General features: G+C 54.8%; 1 protein-coding gene across 1 annotated transcript in view; it reads right to left on the reverse strand.

Annotated features, from left to right (window-relative positions):
* Positions 1-1,107: 1,107 nt before the first annotated feature.
* Positions 1,108-22,832, reverse strand: part of LOC117641105 (homeobox protein Nkx-6.1) — a 37,597-nt gene continuing 15,872 nt past the window's right edge. Inside the window, exons 3-4 of the mRNA XM_034378218.1 lie at positions 18,656-18,852; positions 1,108-2,823 (exon numbers count right to left, since the gene is read on the reverse strand). Of these exons, the coding sequence (XP_034234109.1) occupies positions 2,623-2,823; positions 18,656-18,852 (398 nt within the window). The 3' untranslated portion in view covers positions 1,108-2,622. The remainder of the gene's footprint in view (positions 2,824-18,655; positions 18,853-22,832) is intronic.

The following is a 22,832-nucleotide window of genomic DNA, read 5'->3' on the forward strand; positions in this document are numbered from 1 at the left end:
TGGGGCATGGTACTTTAGAAGCTTCGGGCGAGGAACTCTAATTGTCGCGCCGCAGGGCTCGTTTCCCACCACTACCTGGGCATGCAGCGTGCCCGCTCGGTGTCATCGACAGTCTGCGGCGTGTCTCCCCATGCGGCGCAGTGGCGCAAGCGGTAGCATGCCGAGCTGGCAATCCGGGGGACCGGGGTTCGGTTCCGGAGAACGCAGTTCGGTTTCTCCGGGTATTCGGGAGTACAGGAGCGACGGAGTGAATGTGTAGGAATGAACGATCGTTGAGGTTCAAATTTTGTTTATAAAACGACAAATTTTTCTGATTTTTGCATTGCAGAATTCTGTAACCGGGAAACAGTTTACCGTAACGCGTGATACAAAATTTTATATCAGTGCTGATACAAAATTCTGTGACATTTGTAGTGGAAATTACTGCGTAACCATGTTACAGAATTTTGTATTGAAATTTTTTTGAGTGTAGGCCTCGTAGTGGCGCGGACTGACGCACAAATACAGGGCAAAATGGTCCATCTACTGGTTCGCGACTATAACCGTACGCTGTGCTCCCCCTTCCCTATCTTTATTATCCCGCTCATCCCCTATTTGCCCTGCAATCTTGGTGCGGCTCAGGAAAGACGCACCGCCGCCGGCGGCGTTGCTAGGCGTGGCTACACGCCGCGCGGAGGGCAGGCCCAGGCAGCCCACGCAACGCCCTTCCCTGGAATGTGCTGTGGTCACGTCGCCGGCGTTCCACTCCCTCTTTCCTTAACACTCAATAACAGCGGCAACTCCATCGCTACCAATAGTCTGGCCCTCTTGGAGGAAGATAAGATGGCGCTTGTGTGTGTGTGTGTGTGGCCACGCACTGCCGGAGGCCACGCTCGCAATAAAATTGACGACAAAGGCGTGAGTCACTGGTGCCTCATCCGAGTTAACTTTCGCTCCCCGTCGCTGCCAGTCCCTGCCGCCCTTTGTCGCCGTGATTTAGCGCGGGTCTCTTCATCACGGGGCGCAGGTGTAAATCACGAGTGGGGGACGTCATTCATGTTTGATTTGCCGCTTTGATGGGCGAGACAGCGACACAGATTCTTAGCAATGGAATAGTTTATTCGCCATTATTTTACAAAAGTACCCGCGGTCGTCGTGCGGAGGAAATAAAAAACAAACAAACTACAACAAAGGAATGCGTATAGAACTCTCAATCATGAGCAGAGCAATACAGATTATTAATAATAATATTAACTTTAACATTTTATATTAGTTTTTCACTTGTACATATAGTCGTTGTGCATAATTTATATATACAAAGCGTTTATTCACAGAAATACAACATGTTTGAAATGTACATCTTAAATTTAAACATAACTTAATGAAATATTCTTTGGTGAGATTTTCATACATTTCACATTTAACTACTACCCAGTTCCGATGGAACATAACGAATTATTGAGGAGAAATTCAAATAAAACTAAGATCACGGCCATAAACACTCAAACGGTCTAAAATAAGTAAACTCAACAATATCGTTACAATAATTATTACATGTAAAATCTAGGTTGTTTTACTAATAGCAGCAAATGAAACTATGCCGAGACGCTACGTAAGTAAGAAATCGGTTTCGTAAAATAAATTGAACGTTCCTATTCGGCCTACCAGATGCAGTCCTCAGTGTTGTGCACCGAAAGATCACAATTCATCTATGTGTTGTCAACACTCCTTCGCGCATAACCTGGGGCTTCTTACAATTTTAAATTTCTCAAGGAAACCTGGTACGACGTTTTTTCTTTTAAAATCAGTATTTTAATTTTTTCTACATTCATCGCGATCACAGAGAAACGCGGCCTTGAGCAGCTTCCCGGAAATACCTGCCATGAGCTCTCCGGAATTTCGGTCTGGTATCACAGTAGCTTTTTTAAGTATTACCGTGTGCATTCAGTTTTACAACAGAAACAGACAAGTTTTGGGTCATTTTTTTCTCTCATTTCACAAAGACTTAGTAGGCAGTAGTACTGGATCGAATGACTAGTCGAAACAACGTGTAGTCCACCTTGTGCAATCCCGAGGAATGCAATAAATTGGTAACTTGAGATAGTGCGCAAACCAAACCTCGTGGCAGGGCTTATTCGATTAAAATAAACAGAAAAAATATAACAAATCAACAAGAACTGCACACGAGAAAACAGTTGAATCGAGTTTGCACACAGTGTGCTGCCATGCCGGACACATTTTATGCGCCCTAGTGACACTACTTTAAATTCAGCAGTTTTTGAACAGGTGAAACTCTGGCTGCTCATTCAGTTCTACAAGTGTGTCGACATTCGCTCTGCTGCGATTCACAGAAAGGACCACAGTTTCTTTTAAAGGTAGCGAAAGAGATGTGTGCACTTTCCGAGCCTGTCGGAAAGTTAGACAGTACAGTTCTTTTTCCTTCTTCTTTTTGACTAGTTGGTAAAAATACAGAAACGCGGAAACGAACAAAACTGGGACGCAATCATTTTGGTTTTCGGAACACACTCGTCGCTGAACGGGTGGCATCCCAACACGGCAGTGCGGGTACCAGGCCAGTATTTTACAGCAAAAACTCTGGTGGGGGGAAGGAGACCCGAAGATGTGTCGGTCACTGCCGGCTGCTTAGTGGCCGTGCAGCTCCTCGGCCTGCCGCGCCAGCTCCCGGCGCAGCTTCCTCGCCTGCGTGTTGCGGTCGCCGTCCTCGCCCTCCGAGTCCTCGCCCGCCTCGCCGTCCGCCTCCTGCTCCTCGTGCTTCCGCTTGGCCGTCGCCATCTCGGCCGCGTGCTTCTTCCGCCACTTGGTCCGCCTGTTCTGGAACCACACCTGCAACAAAAACAAGCGTTAGGATTCGCGAAACAACAACAACAAACGTGTTGGCCGACACTTGAGTGCAAGAGCCAGGGAGCAACAACAATGACAACAAAAACAAAGGCAGAGTGCCTGAATCGCCCTGAATGATCCAAATGGCACCGCCCTAATCACGCCATTGTCGCACCGAGGCGTCGTTTACAAGCGTCGCGAGGGTCCTAATGCCGCTTCCTGGCCAGCAGACGACGCGACTTGTGTTTATTCAGGGCGTGTTGTTTCTGAATTCATAAAATTATAAGTCTTAATGATGCGGAGAGGAGGAGGGGCGAAACTAATTATTGCAATGAATTCGTCCGGCGCTTGTTGCGGCAGCGGGGAGGAGGAGGGGGCGGGAGGCGCGCAATTAAATTAATTCCAATTCCGCAACAGAAGTTGCGCCACCAACGGAACGGACCTGAGTCGCTTCGAACCGCGGCCATGGACGCGTGCTCGCGGCTCTCGCGGCCATTGGAGGAGTGGCTGTGGCCTGGCGTGCCTGGCGCCGGGAGGGGGAGGGGCAGCCTTAGCGCCGCCAGCCCAGCGCCAGCACAGCGCCAGCACAGCGCCAGCACAGCGCCAGCACAGCGCCAGCACAGCGCCAGCACAGCGCCAGCACAGCGCCAGCACAGCGCCAGCACAGCCAGCACAGCCAGCAGCGAGGCGAAGCGCCAGCCCAGGCGCCAGCCCACCGCCGTCCATTTTATTCGCTGCCTGTCGTCGAAAACGACTCACTCCCTCCTCGTCCCGGGCGCCACTCCATCGCCACCACCACCGGTTCGAAATTTTGCATTCGTGTGCGAGAGCTGCTCGTTGGGACGGATGGGGCACCGAAAGAAGAGAGTCATGTCGCACCTTCTGCTTACTCACATTGCCCACCTTTAAGGCGTTTTCTTTGAGGGGGTGGGCCATGACCCATAACCTCTGAACGCAGCTGGCAAGAAGGGGTGTAGCTTCTCCTCAGCTCCACCCCTTTGTTGCCATATCGTTTTGGTTTGTGTGCTCTTCCGTCCGTTCCAGTGCAGGTAACGGGCGACGCGGGCTCGCCGCTTCACCGGGGCGTCGAAAAGTGGCCTAGAAACGCGAGTCGAGCGCGCAGCCCATTCGCACGCTGTCTCCCCCTCGCCCCCACCCTGCTGCTCAACGTGTTCGTCCAAACTTCCCCAGCGGTCCACCACCATCCCTCTTGCTGCCGCCTCCTCCTCTCACCCCTTTTAGCTCCATCTCCCTCTCTCCCGCTGCTCCTCCGTCTTTTGTTTTGTAATTCACTGCTCGCCCATAAATCTTGGGCGGTATGAAGTTACGCTGTAATAATGGTAAACACGGGCAGGACAAAAGGGGCTGAAGCTAATTAGCTTCTCTATCAGAGAGAGAAAGGCGGCCTGGCCTTTCCCTCCACGCGTAGCGTGGCGTTAGCTACACACTTCCTTGTCTGGCGACGATAAAAATATTTGAAGGAATGAAAGCGGATAGGCGGCGGTGCGGTTGGCACCCCTAGCCTGCGTCCCCTCCTATCTTGTCTCACTTAGCTGGAAAGTTAGCGGGCCGCGTGTTTTAATGCTCATCAGAGGCACACCTTGCGCCGTGCCCGCATTACAAGTGGCTGCCAGTGGCTGTGGGGCTTGCCTGGCTCCGGCCTGGCTCCGGCCACACTGCGCCAAATTTCAAACAAATGACTCGGGGACATTGTTGGCAAGTCCTTGGCCGCTTTGAATGGAGCGGCAGCCAGCTCGGGGTGCTCTCTCTCACATACAGACACACACACACACGCACACACACACACAGAGCCTCGCCTGCCCTGGATAAAACCACACATTCTTTTGGTGATTCCACCGGATGACAGTTTTCGCTTCGACATCTGTTCGCAACAAGGTCAACGAGAGAGAAAGGGGAAAAGAGAGGAAAGAAACATGCATGGCGCGGCATTCAAAAGCCCGTCAGATCATATTTATTATAAAACTATCGAACTGGCGCGCCACAGCGAGCGCCGCGCGCATGTGTGTGTTTTGTTATTTTTCGGCGCCGCCTAAATTGGGATTAATTCGTTACCGTGGTATTATTTTCTGATTGGGCACGACCCACACGTCCCATTTGATGCGGGGGATGGACTGTCTTATAAATATGGAAATAGAAATGTTTTGTTTTGCGGCGTATATGTGTGTGTGTGTGTGTGTGTGCGAGTGTGTGTGTGTGTGCTTGCGCGTGCTTGCGTTCGGTTAATCCGTCTCTTTGTATGCAATGCTGCATACCATATTTTCATCCTGGTCCATACCGCCCCGTGCGCGGCGCCCCGAATGGCCTTCCAAACTTACACAATGTGGAATCGAACGGGGGGCTCGAATAAGGTATTTAGAAAGCATAATTTCAATTCGCGTCCGGGCGAGCGGGCCACATTTGGTTTCGGTGTGCGTGGTTCAGCCGCCGAGGTAAATGCATACCCTCGCTGATCCAACTAATGATCCTCCAATAATGTAATTCTGAATTTTTCTCGGGATCATCTTAGTTTGAGATGGGAATCGTGGACCTAGGCGCATGCAAAAAGTGTCGCTGAATAGGGGTTCGCCCTCGTAGGCCTCCATTGGAATGGATTCGAATCGTGTCCCCGTCGTCCTCGACTCTGCAATATTTGTTTCCTCAGAAGGTTGAACGCGGCGCGGGGCGAGTCCCCCCCCCCAATTTATTGATTTTCTTTTATTCTGTTGGTTTGACGGTTGGGGCCACGTGCGCGATATTGGTCGGCCGCTGCGAATCAGGCCCGAGCCTTGGGTACCGCTGGCAGCTCTGCTCGCGCGCTGTCGGCTCTTTTTCGTCGCGTTCCCGTCAGTTGTTGCCATACACGGCACAATGTCAGCATCTTCCGGTGCAGATTCGGTTGCCGTGTTTTGCAACAAGAACCTCGTCGTTGCGTTCAAATCGTGGCGGCAATCTTAATGATGCTGCGCTTTTTTTTCCTCCCTCATTTTTTTAGGTCAAGGTTGTTGGAAACTCATCTCTGGAAGCTCTGGGAGTGAGAGAGAGAGAAAGGGGGTGGGGGTGCAAAAAGCGAGTCCCTGTTTATTTCGAGGCGCATTAATTCTTTTAATTAAATGGCCAAACAAGAACCGCGGCCATCTTCATAAAGCCGAGACGAGCGCTGTAATGGACGCCCCACTCGTGACAACGCGCAGAAACGTTAAGTCCACCGACAAATTTCACTTCGCCGGGCAAGTATGTAGTTTGTTAAAATTGTTTAGTTTTTGTTCTCTTTTTCCCTGTATCTCTGTGTACTCGATCCTGTAGCTCATCCTCTCATACGACCAAAGTTACATTCGTTCTAAACGCTAAAACAAAAGTGCGAAAAAATAAAGAAAAATCTCTTTGATGCAGTGGTCGGAGAATTTTAATACCGCTGGATGAGGTCCCTCGCTCACTAGACAGAGACAGAGAGAGGGGGAAGGGGGTGGGAACCGGGAGAGCCATCCACACAGCAGCGGGGGAGCAAAAAAAATCTCACTCTTGGCGTCCTTTTTTAGTATTATTGTTATTAATATTATTTTCGCTTGCTTTGGTGTAAGCCCTCCCCCGGGTATGGCGGGGGCGCGGTAACGGCGGTAACGGCCAGGGCAGTTGTACAGTCACGCAAATGGCGGGCCACTTCCCCGGTGCTGCAAGTGTGTGGTTTGGGCCGTTCTGGGTTCGTCAAACGGACGGACAGACAGACGGATGGTCGGGCAGCCGGACGGATGAAGCGGGTCCTGATTCCGCGGACCGATCTTCATTTATTTTGCGCTCGCTTCATCAGAGAGCGCGCTTTAACGACTTTTCATTCCCTTTTTATTCCGCGCGCCCTTTTTTCCCCGCCCTTTTTTCCCGAGACAGGCAAGGGCTGGCGAGAGAGAGGCTTGACGCCGCCGCCTCGCCAGCGCGCCCGTTTCACTAATTAAAAAACATTGTTTGGCAGGTCAAAAATGGCATCAGCAACTTCACCGCAGAGACGCGACGCGCCTATTCCGGCCCAGGCAATCCCGGACCGCATAGCAATTCTGCGGATAAGGGCCGAGGTTCAAATACTCGGGCGTTAGGCGTTTTACTTTTGTCCTCCCTCTTCTTTTGGGTGGAAACTGTGCGAATAATGTTGACACTAAAGGAACCCCGCACCTCAATCACCCTTTCCGGTGTAGGTCCTCTCACCCCCGCCCCCTTCCTGCGCGGGCGTGAGCCGAGCAGGTCGGTTATCAAAGGTATTAAACTGCGATAAAAGGAGCTTCGGCCTTCCCATCGCTCGTGTCACTTTGATAGCCACAAAATATAAAAGCCGTGCCGCGCAGTGGTGCCAACATTGCGCGTGGCAGGGAAGGCCGAAAAAAAGCGCGTCTCCGCCGGCGTTCGAACCCGCGCCTCGCCTCCGATAAGGCGAGGTCGGCTTTATTACGTGCGCATTAGCATAGTGTGAACAACACTCGCTTTAAAGCGAAAGCCGCGATCAATTCGAGCCTAATGCGTGCGCCACGCTCCACCCCCCGCGAAGCCACGCCCCACCACGCCCCTTTAAACTCGCGAGGGCTGCGGGCGAGGAGGATCTGATTACAAACCTCTCATAAATATTCGAGCGAGATAAGGTTTGATTGTCTCTGAGCTTCCCACACACGCGGCCGGCCGCGCCGCGGTTTGAAAATGCAAAAATGGACATCGACGTGACGCCGCGGAACTGTGTTGTCGCGTCGCGGGGAGATTATTGGGCCGACGGCGTGGCGCCGCGGCGTGCAAGTATCACGTAACGCTCCCGTAGCAGCGAACATTGTCACCCCAGCTCTTCATCACAAAGAAATTCTTAATTTTAAAATTTAACCGTATACTTTTGCTCCTTTTAATGCTTATCACCTCGAGTCAATTTGATAACGAAATGTTGATCCATTAACTATTAATCTGTAAGATAGACCTTCTCTCTGAGGATACGAAGGGTGTCAGGCACGGACAACATCTTCCTTTATGTGTTTGTTCACACAAAACACCAAAGGGACCATTGCGCATAGGCAAAAATCTGCATTCGACCGGGCTCAAAGGAGAAAGCAGCCGGAGGGAGTCTAAACGGCGAGCATTGGATTGCTCCTCTTCAGGAAGCAGGGGTTGTTCATCCCCTTGTCGATGTTGTTGGTGGCGCCACGGGGGGTGGAGGGGGAAGCCCGCTGGGAAAGACATAAGGGTGCGTGGGGGGCTGGGGGAGGAGGGAGGGGTACTCTGTTCCGTGTGGCCCAAATGTCGGGTGAGGCCGGGAAACAGACGGAAGTGTCCAGTTACGAGAAAGTAAATATTAGGAGTCCATTTTTGAGGCAGATCAATTTTGATCAGACGACAGGCCAGGAGACGCAGTAAGATACCCGCTATTCCGCGATTCCCAATCAAAGTGTGGTTTATCGTGAAATAAAAGCGAATCAAATTTTGTGGCTTCGCGGCGGGCCATACGCCGCGGGGAGGAAGGAAGTATTAAGTGCGCGTCGAGTGCGGCGCAATAACAACAACACGCCCACGCGGCCGCACACGCCGCCACGCGCCGGGCACGCGTCGGGACTGATGAGGCCGTGCGCCACGCGCCAGGGTGACGAAGTGGGGCAAGTCAAACAAGGCTGCTCGCGTGCGCCGTGCCCTGGCCGTGCCCTGGCCGTGGCCTGGCCGTGCCAACAACTTGTATCGCATTATTTGCGGGCCGCTACGCCACGCCACGCCCTCCACCTGTCGGCCTGCAGGCCCATTACAAGGCGGCCATCCCCGTCCCGAGGGCTCAACTTGGGAAAGATGATCCCCCCTCCCACCTTTTCCGATCCATTATGTACGAGGCCGAAGCGGGTGGGGGGGGAGGTAAAGTTTGAGTCACGTTTCTGGAACGATATGATACACCCCTTACCACCCACTTCTTGCTCTGACTCTTTTAATATCAATAAATTGACCTTTTGCTAAAGTTTTGATGCAGCCAAGATGTCCTCGCTGGCGCCGCGCTCCGCCCACCCCCGCGTTTCATTCGTGCTCGCTCCTTGCTCGGGATGGCTGTCCGGATTCGCAGAGGAGTCATGAAGCGGTCTGTCGTGCGTACGCCCTCGTTCCTTGTTATATTTATCCTGTTTCGCCGCAACAACACTGGAACGACATGTAAAAAAAAAACGAAAAAGTTCCAAATTCGGCACCAGCGCGCTTGTCATAAATCCCTCCGCGCGACGGACGCGTCACGCCGACACAATATTTACAATAAATAAAAGTGGTCCGCGCACTGACGGGCTAATCGGGCGGGGCGGGGCCGCCCGGGCGGGGCGCGCTTCGACACGATCAATCCAATCCACAGGGATCAGCCACTTGATGAATTGCCCGCGAGGGCCCGGCGACCTGCACCGCAAGCGACATCTGACACGGCCACCCTCACACACTCACACACACACACACACACACACACACACACACACACACACACACACACACACACACACACACACGTGAAAGCGCGCTTTTTCTGTGTATCTGCCTCATTGGGTTAGAGCGAATCAGCGGCGGCGTGACTGGCGGGAAGCGAGAGGTCGATTTGTTTTGCCGCGACGCGCCACCTTGACCCGCAGTCTCGCCGCGTCCTTCTCGAGATAAAGGGAAATTAACGAGGCGCGGCACCGAAGGCGCCAAGGCGCGCCAAAGGCAGCAAAGGGGTCGCGGGCCGCGAGGGCGGTCTGCGCGGAAAACCGCATCGTAATCGCGGAGGGAGGCGCAGGGGTGGCCGAAAAGTCGGCGGTTCGAATCTCGTCGTTAGTCACGGTTTAGCCGCGCGGCGCCCCCCGGCTACACATGTTGTCCCGCGACTAACTTTGGATTGAAGATTGTTTTATTTTCGCAAGCGGCTCCATCTTTTTCTTTCCTAAACGAGACTTGGTGTGTTTTTACACGGCGGACTTTTCTCATATTCTCTCTGCTTTATTTTGCATAGGCGGAGGGGGAGGGGAACCACACGCGTATTACGCGCAACTTTTTGAGTAAGGTTACGGCGACCAATACAGTCGAATGGGGCAATCCGAGGCGGAACAGCAACGCCGGGGCATTTGACCCAGCCGTCGAATCATCCGGGAATCTCATCAAATTGAAAGAGTTTTGTTGTTTTGTTCGGGGACACGCGAAAGAGAGGTCCCACGTCCAATCAACTGGCAGCGTCAAATGGGGCCAGCATGGCGGCGGTACACTGGCAAGAACGCAGTCTAAATGGGCGATGAGCCCTACACGATCCCGTTTCCCATTTCCCACGCAAAGCGGCGCACGTTTCGTTGATAATTCAAAAATCCCGCGCCGCATCGACCGCGCGCATGCAAGAGTGGAAAGATTGCAATCGATTGGAATGGGACCAGTTATACAGTTATGGGCGTGGATGAAACATGTAAATTGAATGGCACTGCTGTCACGCTTTTTTGGTGTGTTTTTTCCCCTTATGGCGTTTTATTGTAAAGAATAAGAATGCTCTAGACTACACCATTAAATGTTTATATGCTTCCATTGTACAAAATGATTGCCTTATTTGTGCACATGCAAAGTTACGTACAATTTAAGACTCGTCCAATTTATTTACATATAGTATACGTGCACAAATACGTCATTATCTGAGCAATTAGTTTGTTCATCGGGACGGTTTGCTTGCCTCCGTGGGTCGAAGCAGTCTATTGGGGGCCGGCTCTCGGTTCCGCGCGTTCCTCGGCGTGCTAAGACGCCGCACGGCCACCGCAAGCTGCAAGGCAACGCCGACTCCGTGTTGTCTCACTCACTCCATTACCGCCCTTGGATCGCGCCCCGTTCGGAGAAGTCCCCCCCCCCGGTCGCCCTCTGCTCCCCCCCCCCTTCTCTCTCTTTCTCTCTCTCTCTCTCTCCCTCTCTCCCTCCCTTTCTCCCTCCCTTTCTCCCTCTCTCTCTCCCTCCCTCCTTCTATCCCTCCCTCCCGCGCGCCGTCACCGTGCCTGTCAGGCTGGCCGCGTCGCTGCAGTGTCGCAGGCATTGACTTCTGCACAAGTGGCCGCCGATATCCCAGTTATGCGGCATAATAGGATTAGACGCGGAACCAGCGCGGGGGTGGGGCGGGCCGACGGCCGGGCCGGCCGGCTAATGCAGGGGGAGGCAGCGCGTTATACTCGGCATGATTCGTGCTCAATTGATTCCTTTGGTCCCCCAGCGGCATGGCGCGCCAGCCACCCCATCCGGCCTCTGCTCCGCACAAGGGTGCGCGCCGCCCGGCCCGCCGCCTCGGCCGCCCTCGGACGCCCTCGGCCGGGCTTCGGCTGCGCTCGGCTCTTCGCTCGGCTCGGCTCGGCTCGGCTCACCCGGCCAGCTCGGTCTCGGTCCGGCCGTCGTGCGGGCATCCGGAAACACGCCGCCGCCGCCCCTCGCGAAAATAAGTGCGGGTTCGCATCCACTCGCCACTTACGCCATTAAGTGCACGCCGAAAATAAGGTTAGGCGACCCTCTCTTGTCAACGCGAAGCTACGCGCGGAGGCGCCCGAGCGGACGGCCGAAACAGCTCCCTCTGCGCAGCGCGGGGTGCCGACATGCTTTTAGCGTCGCCAGTATGAAAAACCTGGTGTCGTCACGCACTGTGTGTGTGTGTGTGTTTTGGAACATTGCTTGTTTATAGTGTAGTCCGCTCGCCTTCCTCGCTGTGTGGCATTCCGTCCGCACTTCCGATGCCAACCTGCATCCTCACGATCTTTCGGTGCGTCATTTTTCATCTGTCAGGCTGGGCTGGCTGCTGCCTGGCTGCCGCTGGGCCGCCTTGCTCACTTCCTGGATGAGTAATGGAATAGGATTGCAGTTGGGCCCTTAATTCGAACTTGATATTTCCCCCACTGCCCGCGCGTCGTGCGGCGCTGCTGCCGCTGCGCCGTTGTTGTGGAATACCAGCAGTAGTTTTTCATCCTGACCTGTTGGTGGATTTTTCTTGGCGTCGACCGCCACGCCGGCCCTGGGGGACGCGGAGGAGGAATAGAGGAGGGAGCCAGAGGAGAGAGAGAGAGAGAGAGAGAGAGAGAGAGAGAGAGAGAGAGAGAGAGAGAGAGAGAGAGAGAGAGAGAGAGAGAGAGAGAGAGAGAGAGAGAGAGAGAGAAAGAGAGAAGGAGAAGGTGGGGTGCTAATGACCAGGGAGGTCCGAATGGTCATTGTCCGGCACACCGTCCATTCAAAGTGTGAGCTCAGCCTCCCCCTCCTCCCTTTCTACACCTTCCTCCTGGCCGCCCTGGCCGTCCACACCGAGGTCCACGGCGACCCGGGGATATGACTTACTGCAAGCAGGCGCTGGAGTCACTGCTCGGAATAATTGTAGGGCCTATCTTCAGATGAATGATTCTGGACACGACATGAATCACACCATTTCGTTCGTTGTATCGTTTTCTTTTCGCAACTTGAACAATTTTATCGCATTTTGAGGACTTTTACTGCCACCTTGCTGTGAGTCGTCTCACTATGCCATGCCTTCACGAACGCGCTAAGTTCACAGTTGAGAATTGCATCACGCACAACGACTCGAAACGTCCCCAGTGGGTCTACGATGGGAGACGTTACAACTCGGGTTCCCCACAAAGTAGCATTCTGTATTCGAGTTCATGGCAGTGTACGACCGTTATTGTATCGTATCGCACCTCACGACTTCACGCCGCCCGATGAAGGAATGAATGAATGAATGAATGAACGAGGCATGAATGGGATAGTACGCGGTGCTCCCTTTGCGTTCCCGAATTCCATTGACGGTGGCCGAGGCCGTGGCAGTGCCGTGGCCGGCCAGGTAGAGGTAGCCGCCTGTCCGCCAGGCCGAGGCCGTCTTTACGATCCGTGTCCGGTCTGGCCGGCCGGGAAGAGGCCCGCAGCCCGCGGGGGAGGGTTCGACTCCGAGCGCCGCCGCGCCTATCTCTTTTTTTTTCTCTCTCTTCGTTTAGGACCGCCCCATCGGAGGGTCAAGCATCGCCATCCGGCATACTCCTTGCCCGCCCTTGCCAGGCCTCGCCTCACCCCGCCTCACCCCACCTCACCCCGCCTCACCCCGCCTCGCCCCGCCCCGCCTCGCCCCGCCTCGCCCCTCCTCGACGCGTCAGCGGTTTCCTCCCCTCCTTCGTAAAGGGCGTGTAAAGGATGCTCCCCTCCGTTTCCGATTCATCGCCTTTCTTTCTCTCTCCGCGACTTAAAAAGGGCATCGCTCAAAATAATATATATACTGTTTCGCCTCTTTTTTTCGGGACCGATTCCTTGCTGAACAGGTTCTTCCACATTCTAAATGTCTTATGGTGAAGTGATGTTCCTATGTTCCAGTCGAGGTTGTTTCCAAAATACAGAAGTTCGACAAAATATCTCTGTAAGGGGCACCATCATAAAATGGAGAATCTTCAAAGGCTTTGAGAATGCAAGAAACGGCGGTTACTAACGGCGGTTCCATGAGGAGGCTCAGTCCACAGACGCTTTGCTTATTTCATTGAACAGTGATATGTTTTATAGGTCCGAGTTTTAGTAGATCGGGAATGTGCGAATACACCGCGAAAACCGCCCCGGACGAACGAGGCAAGGATGAGGCGCTGGATGATGTGTCCCTGCACCATCTGGACGGCGCGGCCGGCGGCGGGGAGGGGAGGAAGGGGAGAACCGGGCGCCTTATAATTGCAGGATTAGGCAGATAATTGGGTAAAGCCGCATTTGTCGCACGTACTGTATCCAAAACTGAATGAATGAATGACCAAATGAATGAATGAATGACCAAATGAATGAATGAATGAATGAATGAATGGATGGATGGATGAATGAATGAATGGATGGATGAATGAATGAATGAATGAATGGCCAAATGAAAGAGTGGCCAAATAATAGAATGAACAAATCAATGAACGACCAAATGAATGAATGGTCAAATAAATGAAAGAATGAATAAAAGTTAAAGGAACAAATGAATCAAGAACAATGAAGGAATGCAGAATGAACGAGGCGATTGTCGTTGCCCGCCGCCCCACCCCCTCGGCGCCGCACCTGACTGTAGACGCCCGTGTAACTCTCTCCATGTAAATCCCAAACGGCGAGGCTTTCTATAAAAATGGAAATACGCGCAGACAGCGGGGGGAGCGAGGCGCGGACAAAAAGAAGTGGAAAAAAAGGGAGGACGTGTCTTGTCGTGTGGGGCCTAGGGCGGCCTAGGGCGGCCTAGAGGGATGAAGAGAAAAATGAAGGAGGGAGGGAGACAAGGAGGGGGATGATGGATGAAGAGCGGCGCCAGGTGAATAGGTACAAGTGTTTCGCTGATTGGCCGGCGACACCAGCACGCCGCAACACGCCCAGATTGCCCGATTATGGCCACATTTTGACGGAGAACGGGAGAAAAACGAGAACCAAAATCAACAGGACCTCGTGCTCTTCGAAATTTTTGTTTCACCTTTTTTTTCCGAATGTGTGTTATCGGAAGCCGTGTCGGCGCGAGGACGCCGCGAAATTAGGGAAACGGGAGAGGCGGAGCGGCGGAGTGACATCGATTGCGCGGCGGATTGGAGGAGAACGCTCCAATAAAGATGCAAATCGCAAATATAAAGGGGCGAACTTTATAGCAGCGAAATACACGGACGGGGCCGACGGGGCCTATGGGGACGGGGCGCGAGAAATGTAGAATGATAAAGAAACGGACAAGAGAGTTTGAAAAAGTGCCTCGGAACAGAGCCGAAGCGGAATTTTCACACGACGACGGAGTCGCAGCCGCCGGCTGCTGCGGCGCGCCGACGACCACTTTCTTAGATCCGGCGCGGCGGGGATGAGAAATTTATAGCTCAGCCGAGCCGCGATCGCATCCGAGCGACGTATCTGTGTCAATAAATTGGCCCGCCATTTTTAGTGTGGTGGCGTTTTAGCGACTGTCGGCCGGGCCCGGCTGCCCCGGCCCGGGGCGTGGGGCACCGTGATCCATCACCTGGCCAGCGCCCGCCGCGGCGGCCGCGACCCGGCGGACCAATGCAAACAAACAAATCGATTTGTCCACTAAAAGCTTTCCCCGGCGACACGCGGCCGCGGGAAAAATCGACAGGCTATAAAACAACATCCCGGCCATCACGCCCGGCACGTCAAAATATCCCTCCTGATTTATTTGCGGGTTCGGACAATATTTCAATATTTTAGCTATGGCGCCGGGGCCACCCGATCGGCCGCATTGGGTCGCCGCACCCCGCCGCGCCCTGCCCCGCCCCGCCCCGCCCACGCCTCGCCAGTCCGATTTCTAACTGCGCATCGTGGTTCTGTCTCTCTCGCTGTGGCACGCCCCGTGGGTACGAGAGAGGCATCGTCAGCCTGCAGACGTGCGCGCGGAGTAACTGTAGCGTCGCAGTCATCGAGGGCCTCATTCAGCCTTTACAGTGGCTGTGACGACCGTCTTTCGGCGCGCTCTGGTGCCGCGGCGAGGCAACGCGAGGGGGCTTCATCTTTATCCGCCACATGCCTGCCTTTACTGCGCGCCTCAATGCGGTTCCTGCACCATCACGCTGTACTGCGGGGCGGTGCGGCGCGCAAAGCCCCGTCACACGCCGAGCGCGCTGCCGGTGTTTTTATGCGGGCCGAACGTGTCCGACAACAAGCAGGGCGGTATCATCATCCTCGAATCGTACTGCACGCAGCCAGACGCAGCGCCCCTTTGAGTCCCGGCGCGATGCCCTGCCGCGCCACCGCCGCGTGGACTGCAGAAGTCCCTCGAGTCTTCGGACGCGCGGCGCTGAAATTCTCATCCCTGCTTATTACCAGGGACCGCAGCCGACGCATGGCGCGTCCCTTTATTGTCCTGCTTCATCTCCTCCTCCCCCTCTCCAACCCCCACCTCCTCGTCGTCCTCGCCGGCAATTTGCTGCCACTAGAAGTTATACCGGTCGTTACATCCCCGAGTCGCACTTCATTTGAATATGAATCTGCCTCGAAAGGCGGAAGCCGAAGGAGCCGAAGGCGAGGCGGCGGCTCGGCGGGCGGCTTCGGGATCGAAGCAGCGCGCTCGCCTTTGTTTTCGGAAGGCTGTCGCGAGCGATTCGGATTCGGAAGAGCCGCGCTGTCGCTCTGTCTCTGTCGCGCTCGTGGGGTTCTCCTTGAGGGTGCGGGGAAGGCAGAGCGACAAACCGATCGCCGTAGCTGAATTCGCTGGGCTGTCGGCGCGATGCCCGGATCCACGCGGTAACGGCCGCAAGGTACAGAGCTCGCTGCGTTTTGATGCCGTTGATGGCCGCACACCACACGCACGCCGCACGCACGCGCGGCGCACGGCCCTCCGGGGTCTTCCGGGGCCTTCCGACGTTCGGACCAATAAACGTTTGCTTTTGTAGCGCCGTAAAGCGGGTCGGATTCGAGCCACTGTAAGGCGTGCCTTATCACGCATAACGCATAGCGCGGCCGAGCACAGCGCAGCGCACAGCAGCGCACTGGATCGCTTTATAGCGCTGTTGGCAGCACTGCGATACGCCAAGCAGCGCGAAAGCTTCGCGAAGCGCCAATCTCGCGATGGACGGACGGACCACTACAATGTTGGCGGCGCGGTGTTGGTAGCGCTCCGAAGATGTCGAATGTAAAACGTGAAATGTAACTCTCTTAACTAAAATAATGGCAAAGGTCCCTCCGGAGGGGAGGGCCCAACTCCGAGAAGGTGAATAGACGTAGACAGTTCAAAATAAAAGGTAAGTAAAAAGAAAAAGCTAAAAATATAATTCTTATTTTTTCTCTATTTTTAATTACGTCTCAAGCTGTATTATCTGATAAAAATCTTGACACTTGACTTGACACTTGACACTTGACGGGAAAAGTTGTTGAGATTCTACAAAGTTCCAGATATAAAGATTTTTTAAGACATCTCTTTTTTTTCAAGCAGCGCTACCAACACCTGCACGATGGTCAAAGCAAACTGGCGCGCTCACAGTGCTGCGGCGTTGGCGGCACTGCCTCCTCCGGCAAATTGTTGCGGGAGGAAGGAGGACGGAGAGATTCTGCGTTTACGACTGTTAGCGCGCGGCTTGCCTTGCGCGGGGTGAAGCCGTTTGCGGGCGAAAAGGGTTCGGCGCCAAAAAAAAAAATTGTGACATTGACGTGTTTGGCGCCGTGTGTGAACACGGATCGGCCGTGTCGGCGGGCCGAGCCGGCGGAGCGGGCCGGGGCCTTCCCTGCATGCGAATGGGCGGCAAGCAGCGCGAGGCTGGAGGCGCCCCGCCCCGCCCCGCCCCGCCCCGCCCCGCCACGCCCCCACCGCGCCTTGGCGGCCGCCTCGGCCCGATGGCTCCGCTATTGGCCAAAATGGCGCCCGGCCCGGAGAATAAGAATTGAGATAAACAGTAATGCCGGGAGGCCAATCAGGACCCGAGAGGGGCCGTCCACGAATCACGTAACGGCCTCGTCCAAGCGTCCTTGTCGCTCGGCACGCACGCCCAATCAGAGAAGCAGGATGCAGTATCGGCTATTCAGTTTTTTATTTTCAAAGAAATAGTTCGTAAATTTTGAAGAAAGCTCAAAATACGCTGTTATGACTTCTTTTCCCTAATGCCTATCTTGTGAGGTTTATCCTAGTGTGCCTCGGCGCGGCTTGCTGCACTGCCGTTCCTTCTCTCCCTCCTCTCCTTCCCGCGTGCCGTGCGCGGCTGCGCGGCCTTCCCTTGATCCGGCATGCTGATCTTACGCGCCGCGCGTGCTTTCGATAACTCTATTTGTCAATATCTCCATGGATACCGTTCGCCCTCGGACTCTGCAGCGCCGTGCAGCGCCCCAATATTTTGTTTGTTTCTTCGTTTCCCCCACTTGCGTTTGCCTTTTTCCCCCCGCTGGTCCCGCCGACTTGTCTGTAAGGAACACACTGTCGGGATGAATATCTATCACCGTTTTCGCCGCCTTCCAGATCGCGCGACGCGTCCACCGCCTGTCACACCTTCGACCCAATTTTACTAATCGTTCCTTAAATGGCCGTCCGTCTTTTCGGCGCTGTAAATTTTCCGGCTCGTTTCCCCGCTAGCGAGCCGTGGGAAAGGCTGCCGTGACGTCACTCTGACGGATGACACCGCGTCACGCGTCCAATCGCAGAGTCGAATACTCTGCCAAAAAAAGGGAGGAGCCACGAAAAAAAGGAACGAACAGTGTCGCGCTCTTCACTGGCGACTGACTGCTCTTTTGTCATAAGGCGATATTTCGTTATTGCTGGGCAACACTATTATTGTGATCGCCCTTTTTATGATTGCCGGGGCGGGGCTGCTGCTACTACCCCACCGCTCCGTCCAGTATGCTAATGCGGCGTTTAGTAGAGCGTTTTATTTGATTAAACAGCCCGTGTGTGCCGCGGTACAGTCTCGGACGGAACTCCGGGTGCGGCCAGGGGGTCGTCGGTCATGGCGTTGCCGTACTTTTCGCCAGGCTGGCGTACTCCTCTCCACCAATTGAAGGAGCAGGATGGCCTGACAGAGCCGTGGCCTTCGGCGGCCCAGCCGATCCGGACCCCAATCGGAAGAAACGCGACTTGCATTTAAATCTCCGGGCAAACTGCCCCACCGCGCCCTCCTCCCGGCGAACGCCGCAAAGGGTTCCCTTCCATTCACATGTCAATCAAGCGCGCGCCGGAATGGCGATCGCTATGCAAATGTGTGTGCGTGTGTGTGTGTTCCCAGCCCGCCATTGCCGCCGCTGCCATTTTCTAGTAACTTCTCCCTTCAGCCACCAGCTACCCTGTCACGTTTTGAATTTGCATACATGAGAAAAATGAAGCCTCTGCGACATTGACACGTGACATAAGGAAGAATCCCGATATGAAAATAGGGGAAGGGTGTGGCGGGGAAGCATGCGGGAAACAGTGTGAGCTCACCTTGACTTGTGACTCCGTCATGCCCAGGGCGTAGGCTAGTTTGGCCCTCTCAGGTCCCGCCAGGTACTTGGTCTGCTCGAAGGTCTTCTCCAGCGCGAAGATCTGCTGCCCGGAGAAGGTGGGTCGCGTGTGCTTCTTCTTGCCGTCCTTGTCCACGCCTCCCACATTGCCGCCAGCCACTGAAACATTGCCGAACACTATACACCAATGCTGCTGTCCTAGACAAGACGCCCGGCGCGGCGGCACACCCCAAAGGGGCCCCACCCCGCGCTCGCTCTCTGTCGCACTCTAGCGATTGTGCCACCCTGATTTATGTCTCTTTATTCTTTCCGTCTGCGCTCCGCGTGCATGCGCGGTACAAACAAACAACAACAAAACGATGCTCTTCAGCCCCACCCCTTCGCCCACCCCACCAAAGGCTCTTGTTTCTGTTTTACGTCAACTCGATTTTTCTGATACCGCGCACGTGTTGAAATATCACTCATCGTTCTCATTTCATTTTTATTTTATTTTTTCAAACAATAGAAAAAGAACGAGCGATTTGTCACGGACAGAACACAGCAGCGCTTTTGTTTATTTTCGAAGTGGCTCGGCGGCCGTGCCTCGCGTCTAATTTGATTAAGTCTAATCACGGTGATGGCTGCAAGGGCGGCGCTCTGATTGGCTGAGGCCGCGCAGGCTGGAGGCGCCTTGGAGGGGGGAGACGATCATCTCGCAGCGTTAAGCCCCTCACACAATTCCTTGGCCGATACCTCGTCGAGTAATGAAGAGCGAATGCGCGCCGCCGGGAGCGGGAGAGAGGAGGGGAGATAGAGTTGCTGGGGGCCGAGACTCAGGTGGGTGCGAGTTATCGCGCTGATCAACAAGCCATTCCCGGCAAGGCCGCGCCAAATTGTCGTGATGCAAGGAGCCGCTTGGCTGGCGGCGCTCTGGCGGCGCTTGGCCCAGTTCGGCTGGCCGGGCCGGTGTGGTTTGGCAGCAGGCCCCACACCGCAAGCGCCACAAGCCCCACCGCGAGCCTCCCCCGCCCCCCGCAGGGCGTCCAGGTGGCGAGGCCGCGCGGGGACAGGGACAGCTTTGTCGCCAAAAAAGGAAACGTGGCGCGTTCGCAGATTACCCCGGGAGGGGGAGTGTGTCCATGAACAGGCTTTGGGGAGCATGATCGTCAGTATGATGTTGCGCTTTGCCGACCAGCAGACATAGAGCGAGACGGTTACCGTTACATCGTTTTCGTAACTTAAGGACCGTTACAGGTCCTTTTCACAGTCAGTCAAACAGTCAGTTTATTTTCTTAAATTAAAAATACGTTCAAAGAAGCCGAAGAAATTGGTAAAAGTACATTGCCAACAAAGGAAACTTGGATCTCACACAGACTCCTTTGAATTTTGAATAACAAAGAAATCAGTTGTTTTAAATGCATGGCACAAAGAGAGAAATAAATTTGCATCGATTGCTTCGTAGTACTACTTAAAATGTTTTTGAGTTTTTCGAGTCAACCTGAAAAGTGTTCCTTGCAGTCGTCATTCTAAGTCACTACTACGGAGGTGCGCTCCACCAGCAAAAATGCAGCCAGCAATAATTAGCACGCACCTCGGCCTAATCTGGCGTCGGAATCATCAACACGAATATGTCGCGCGCAAGAAGGGGCCACATAATACAGCGCAGGCGCCATAGCGTAGCGCCATGGCGCGGCGCCCCTCCCTCCCTCCTGAAACCCCAGTATAAGTACCGCGAAGTGCTGTAGAACCAACCATGAGCAAGAAGGGTGGGGCGCCGGGGAGGGGGCACTGGCGCGCTGGCAGGCAGGCCCTAGCAGGCCGGGCTGGCGAGGCTGGCAGGCACCGCGCTGCGGCAGTAGCAGCCTTAGTACCAACATCATCTGCAAAATGTGCCCCCCATTGTCGAGACCATATTAGCCGCCGCTGCCGCCGCTACGGCCCGCCCCGCCGCGCCACGCCCCGCCACGCCCCCGGCCCTGAATGTCGGTTTAATGCGCGGAGCCATTTAAGACGATAAAGACCCTTAGTTTTTGGCATGTTAAAGGAGGAGTTTATATTGCTTCTCTCTGCTCCCTCCTGGAGTTGGCGCGATGGATTGCACTCGTTTTTCATGGCGCTTTTTCTCGCCGAGACAACAGCGACGCTCCGGGCGGGGACGGACGGGGAGGAGAGGGAAAATGATTGAAAAACCGACAAGTTTGATTTGTGATGCCTGAAAAATCGACCGAGCTAGGCTGCGCTGCGAAGGTTGGGTGGAAATGCAAAAGACGTCGATCGACCGCGAGAGGTGGGAGAAAGAGGAAGGGTGGAAAAGAGTGGGGGTGGGAAGGAATTGGCGCCCGGATTTTGACGCGCCGCCCAACTTTATACTCCGTCTATCTACCTTCATCTGGCGCTCTCCCCTTCTCTTCATTCGGGCCGGAATAGTCCAATTTTTCCCTGCTCAGCGCGGCCCTGGCTGCGCCGTGGCCGCCGTGGCCACGCCGGCCCTGGTCGGCCCTGGTGGGCGTTAACTGGGCGAACAGAGAGGGAGAGAATGACGGAGAGTGCGTGAGAGAGAGAGAGAGAGAGAGAGAGAGAGAGAGAGAGAGAGAGAGAGAGAGAGAGAGAGAGAGAGAGAGAGCGAGGACGGATCGTGCCGAGCCATTATCTCGGTGTTAGGGACCAGTGTGCATCATTTCGCCCCTCTCTCCGGATGGCGGCCAAAAGGCGGCCTTGTGTTCGAGGTCGCCGCTTCGCGCCTAGACTGCAGCAAGTCGGATTGCGGCCGGCTCACCTCGCGGCCCCGAGCGACCTTGAGGCTGCCGCTGCGACAAAGCAACGACAGCGGCCGTGCGAAGGAGCGATTCGAACGAGGGGTTACCCACTCCGGGAATCATGTGTACACTCAGTCCGGGAATCATTCGTAAATCTTTTAAAATTTGATGGAAAATCCTCATAGTAAAATCCTCATAGTTTCAATTTAAAGTCATGGTAATCATGTGATACACACAAAACATTCAAATACAAAGCAAAGTTTTGAAAGTTCTCCCTTTTTCTCAGGGATATGTTCTGGGAATCGCGGGAATCCGGAATCGTGTGTACACTAAAACAACGAGTGGGTAACCCCTCGGATTCGAAAAGGCCCGTTTTTGCCGCGCAAGTCCATTCGCTCGTCCAACGCGGGCGGACCCAGCGAAGCGAGGCCCGCCTGGCGTGGCCTGGCGGAGGTGGCGCCAGGGCGGCGAATCGCGGCACTAAGTGCTGGTCATACAGATTAAGTGTAATTAGCTTTAGATGCGCACGAATTCCTCCCTCATTAAGTGGGCCGCGTCCCCCAGATCTTTGTGCCCGCTCTTACTTGTCCGGGGCATTAGGCCGGCCGGCCCGCGCGGCCCGCCCCGCCTGGGGAGGCTGTTACTGTTGTAGGGTCGCGCGCTACGACTAATTAGAATTTACATATTCTGCACGCTGCTGCGGTGCGGCGGGGCTCCAAGTTTGGGAATGGCGGGGCGGGGCGGGGCGGGGCGTCCTCGTCACCGCATCAAGGGCGCGCGGCCAGTGCAAACACGTCCCGGAGAAGCAGGGACCGTCCGAAAAGCGCCCCAGCGTTGTGCCCACTCATCCACTCACCATTTAATATTCGGGGGAGTCTAAGGTTCTAATGGACCGCCGAGGAGCCTCTCGGATGGCAGGACGTCCTTGGACCCGCGTCGCCACGGTCGCACCTCGTGCTTCATCGCTTGGTGCGCATCGTTTTGTCGCACCCATTACCACCGCGTTTGCGTCCGTGAGGATCTACGGCCGGGCCCAGGTAGTGTGTGTGGCGGTGGAGGAAGGCCCGGGTAGTAACCGCACTAGTACAGAAGTCAGATGAGGACATCGCTAACCCTCCCTCTCCCCCTCTTTCCCCTCCCCGTCGCCTTGGCAACGGAAACGGTCTGCTTCAAATAGTCATTAGCAAACGAGAATTGCGCGGCGTCGAGATAGAGGTGCTGCGAGCACTGTGCGGGCATTACAAGACCTCTTTAAAACAATTACGCCGATTACGGACAAGACGAAGCCCGGCCCCGACACTTTCACACGCACGCACGCATTCACGCACACACACGCACGCTCGCTCGCACACGGGCTCACCGTGTTGTCTAAGTACCTCGTAAGCCTTGTAGCGCCCGGAGTACGCACACATATGTGCGATA

This window comes from Thrips palmi, unplaced genomic scaffold, assembly GCF_012932325.1.
Source record: "Thrips palmi isolate BJ-2018 unplaced genomic scaffold, TpBJ-2018v1 HiC_scaffold_15, whole genome shotgun sequence".
NCBI lineage: Eukaryota > Metazoa > Arthropoda > Insecta > Thysanoptera > Thripidae > Thrips > Thrips palmi.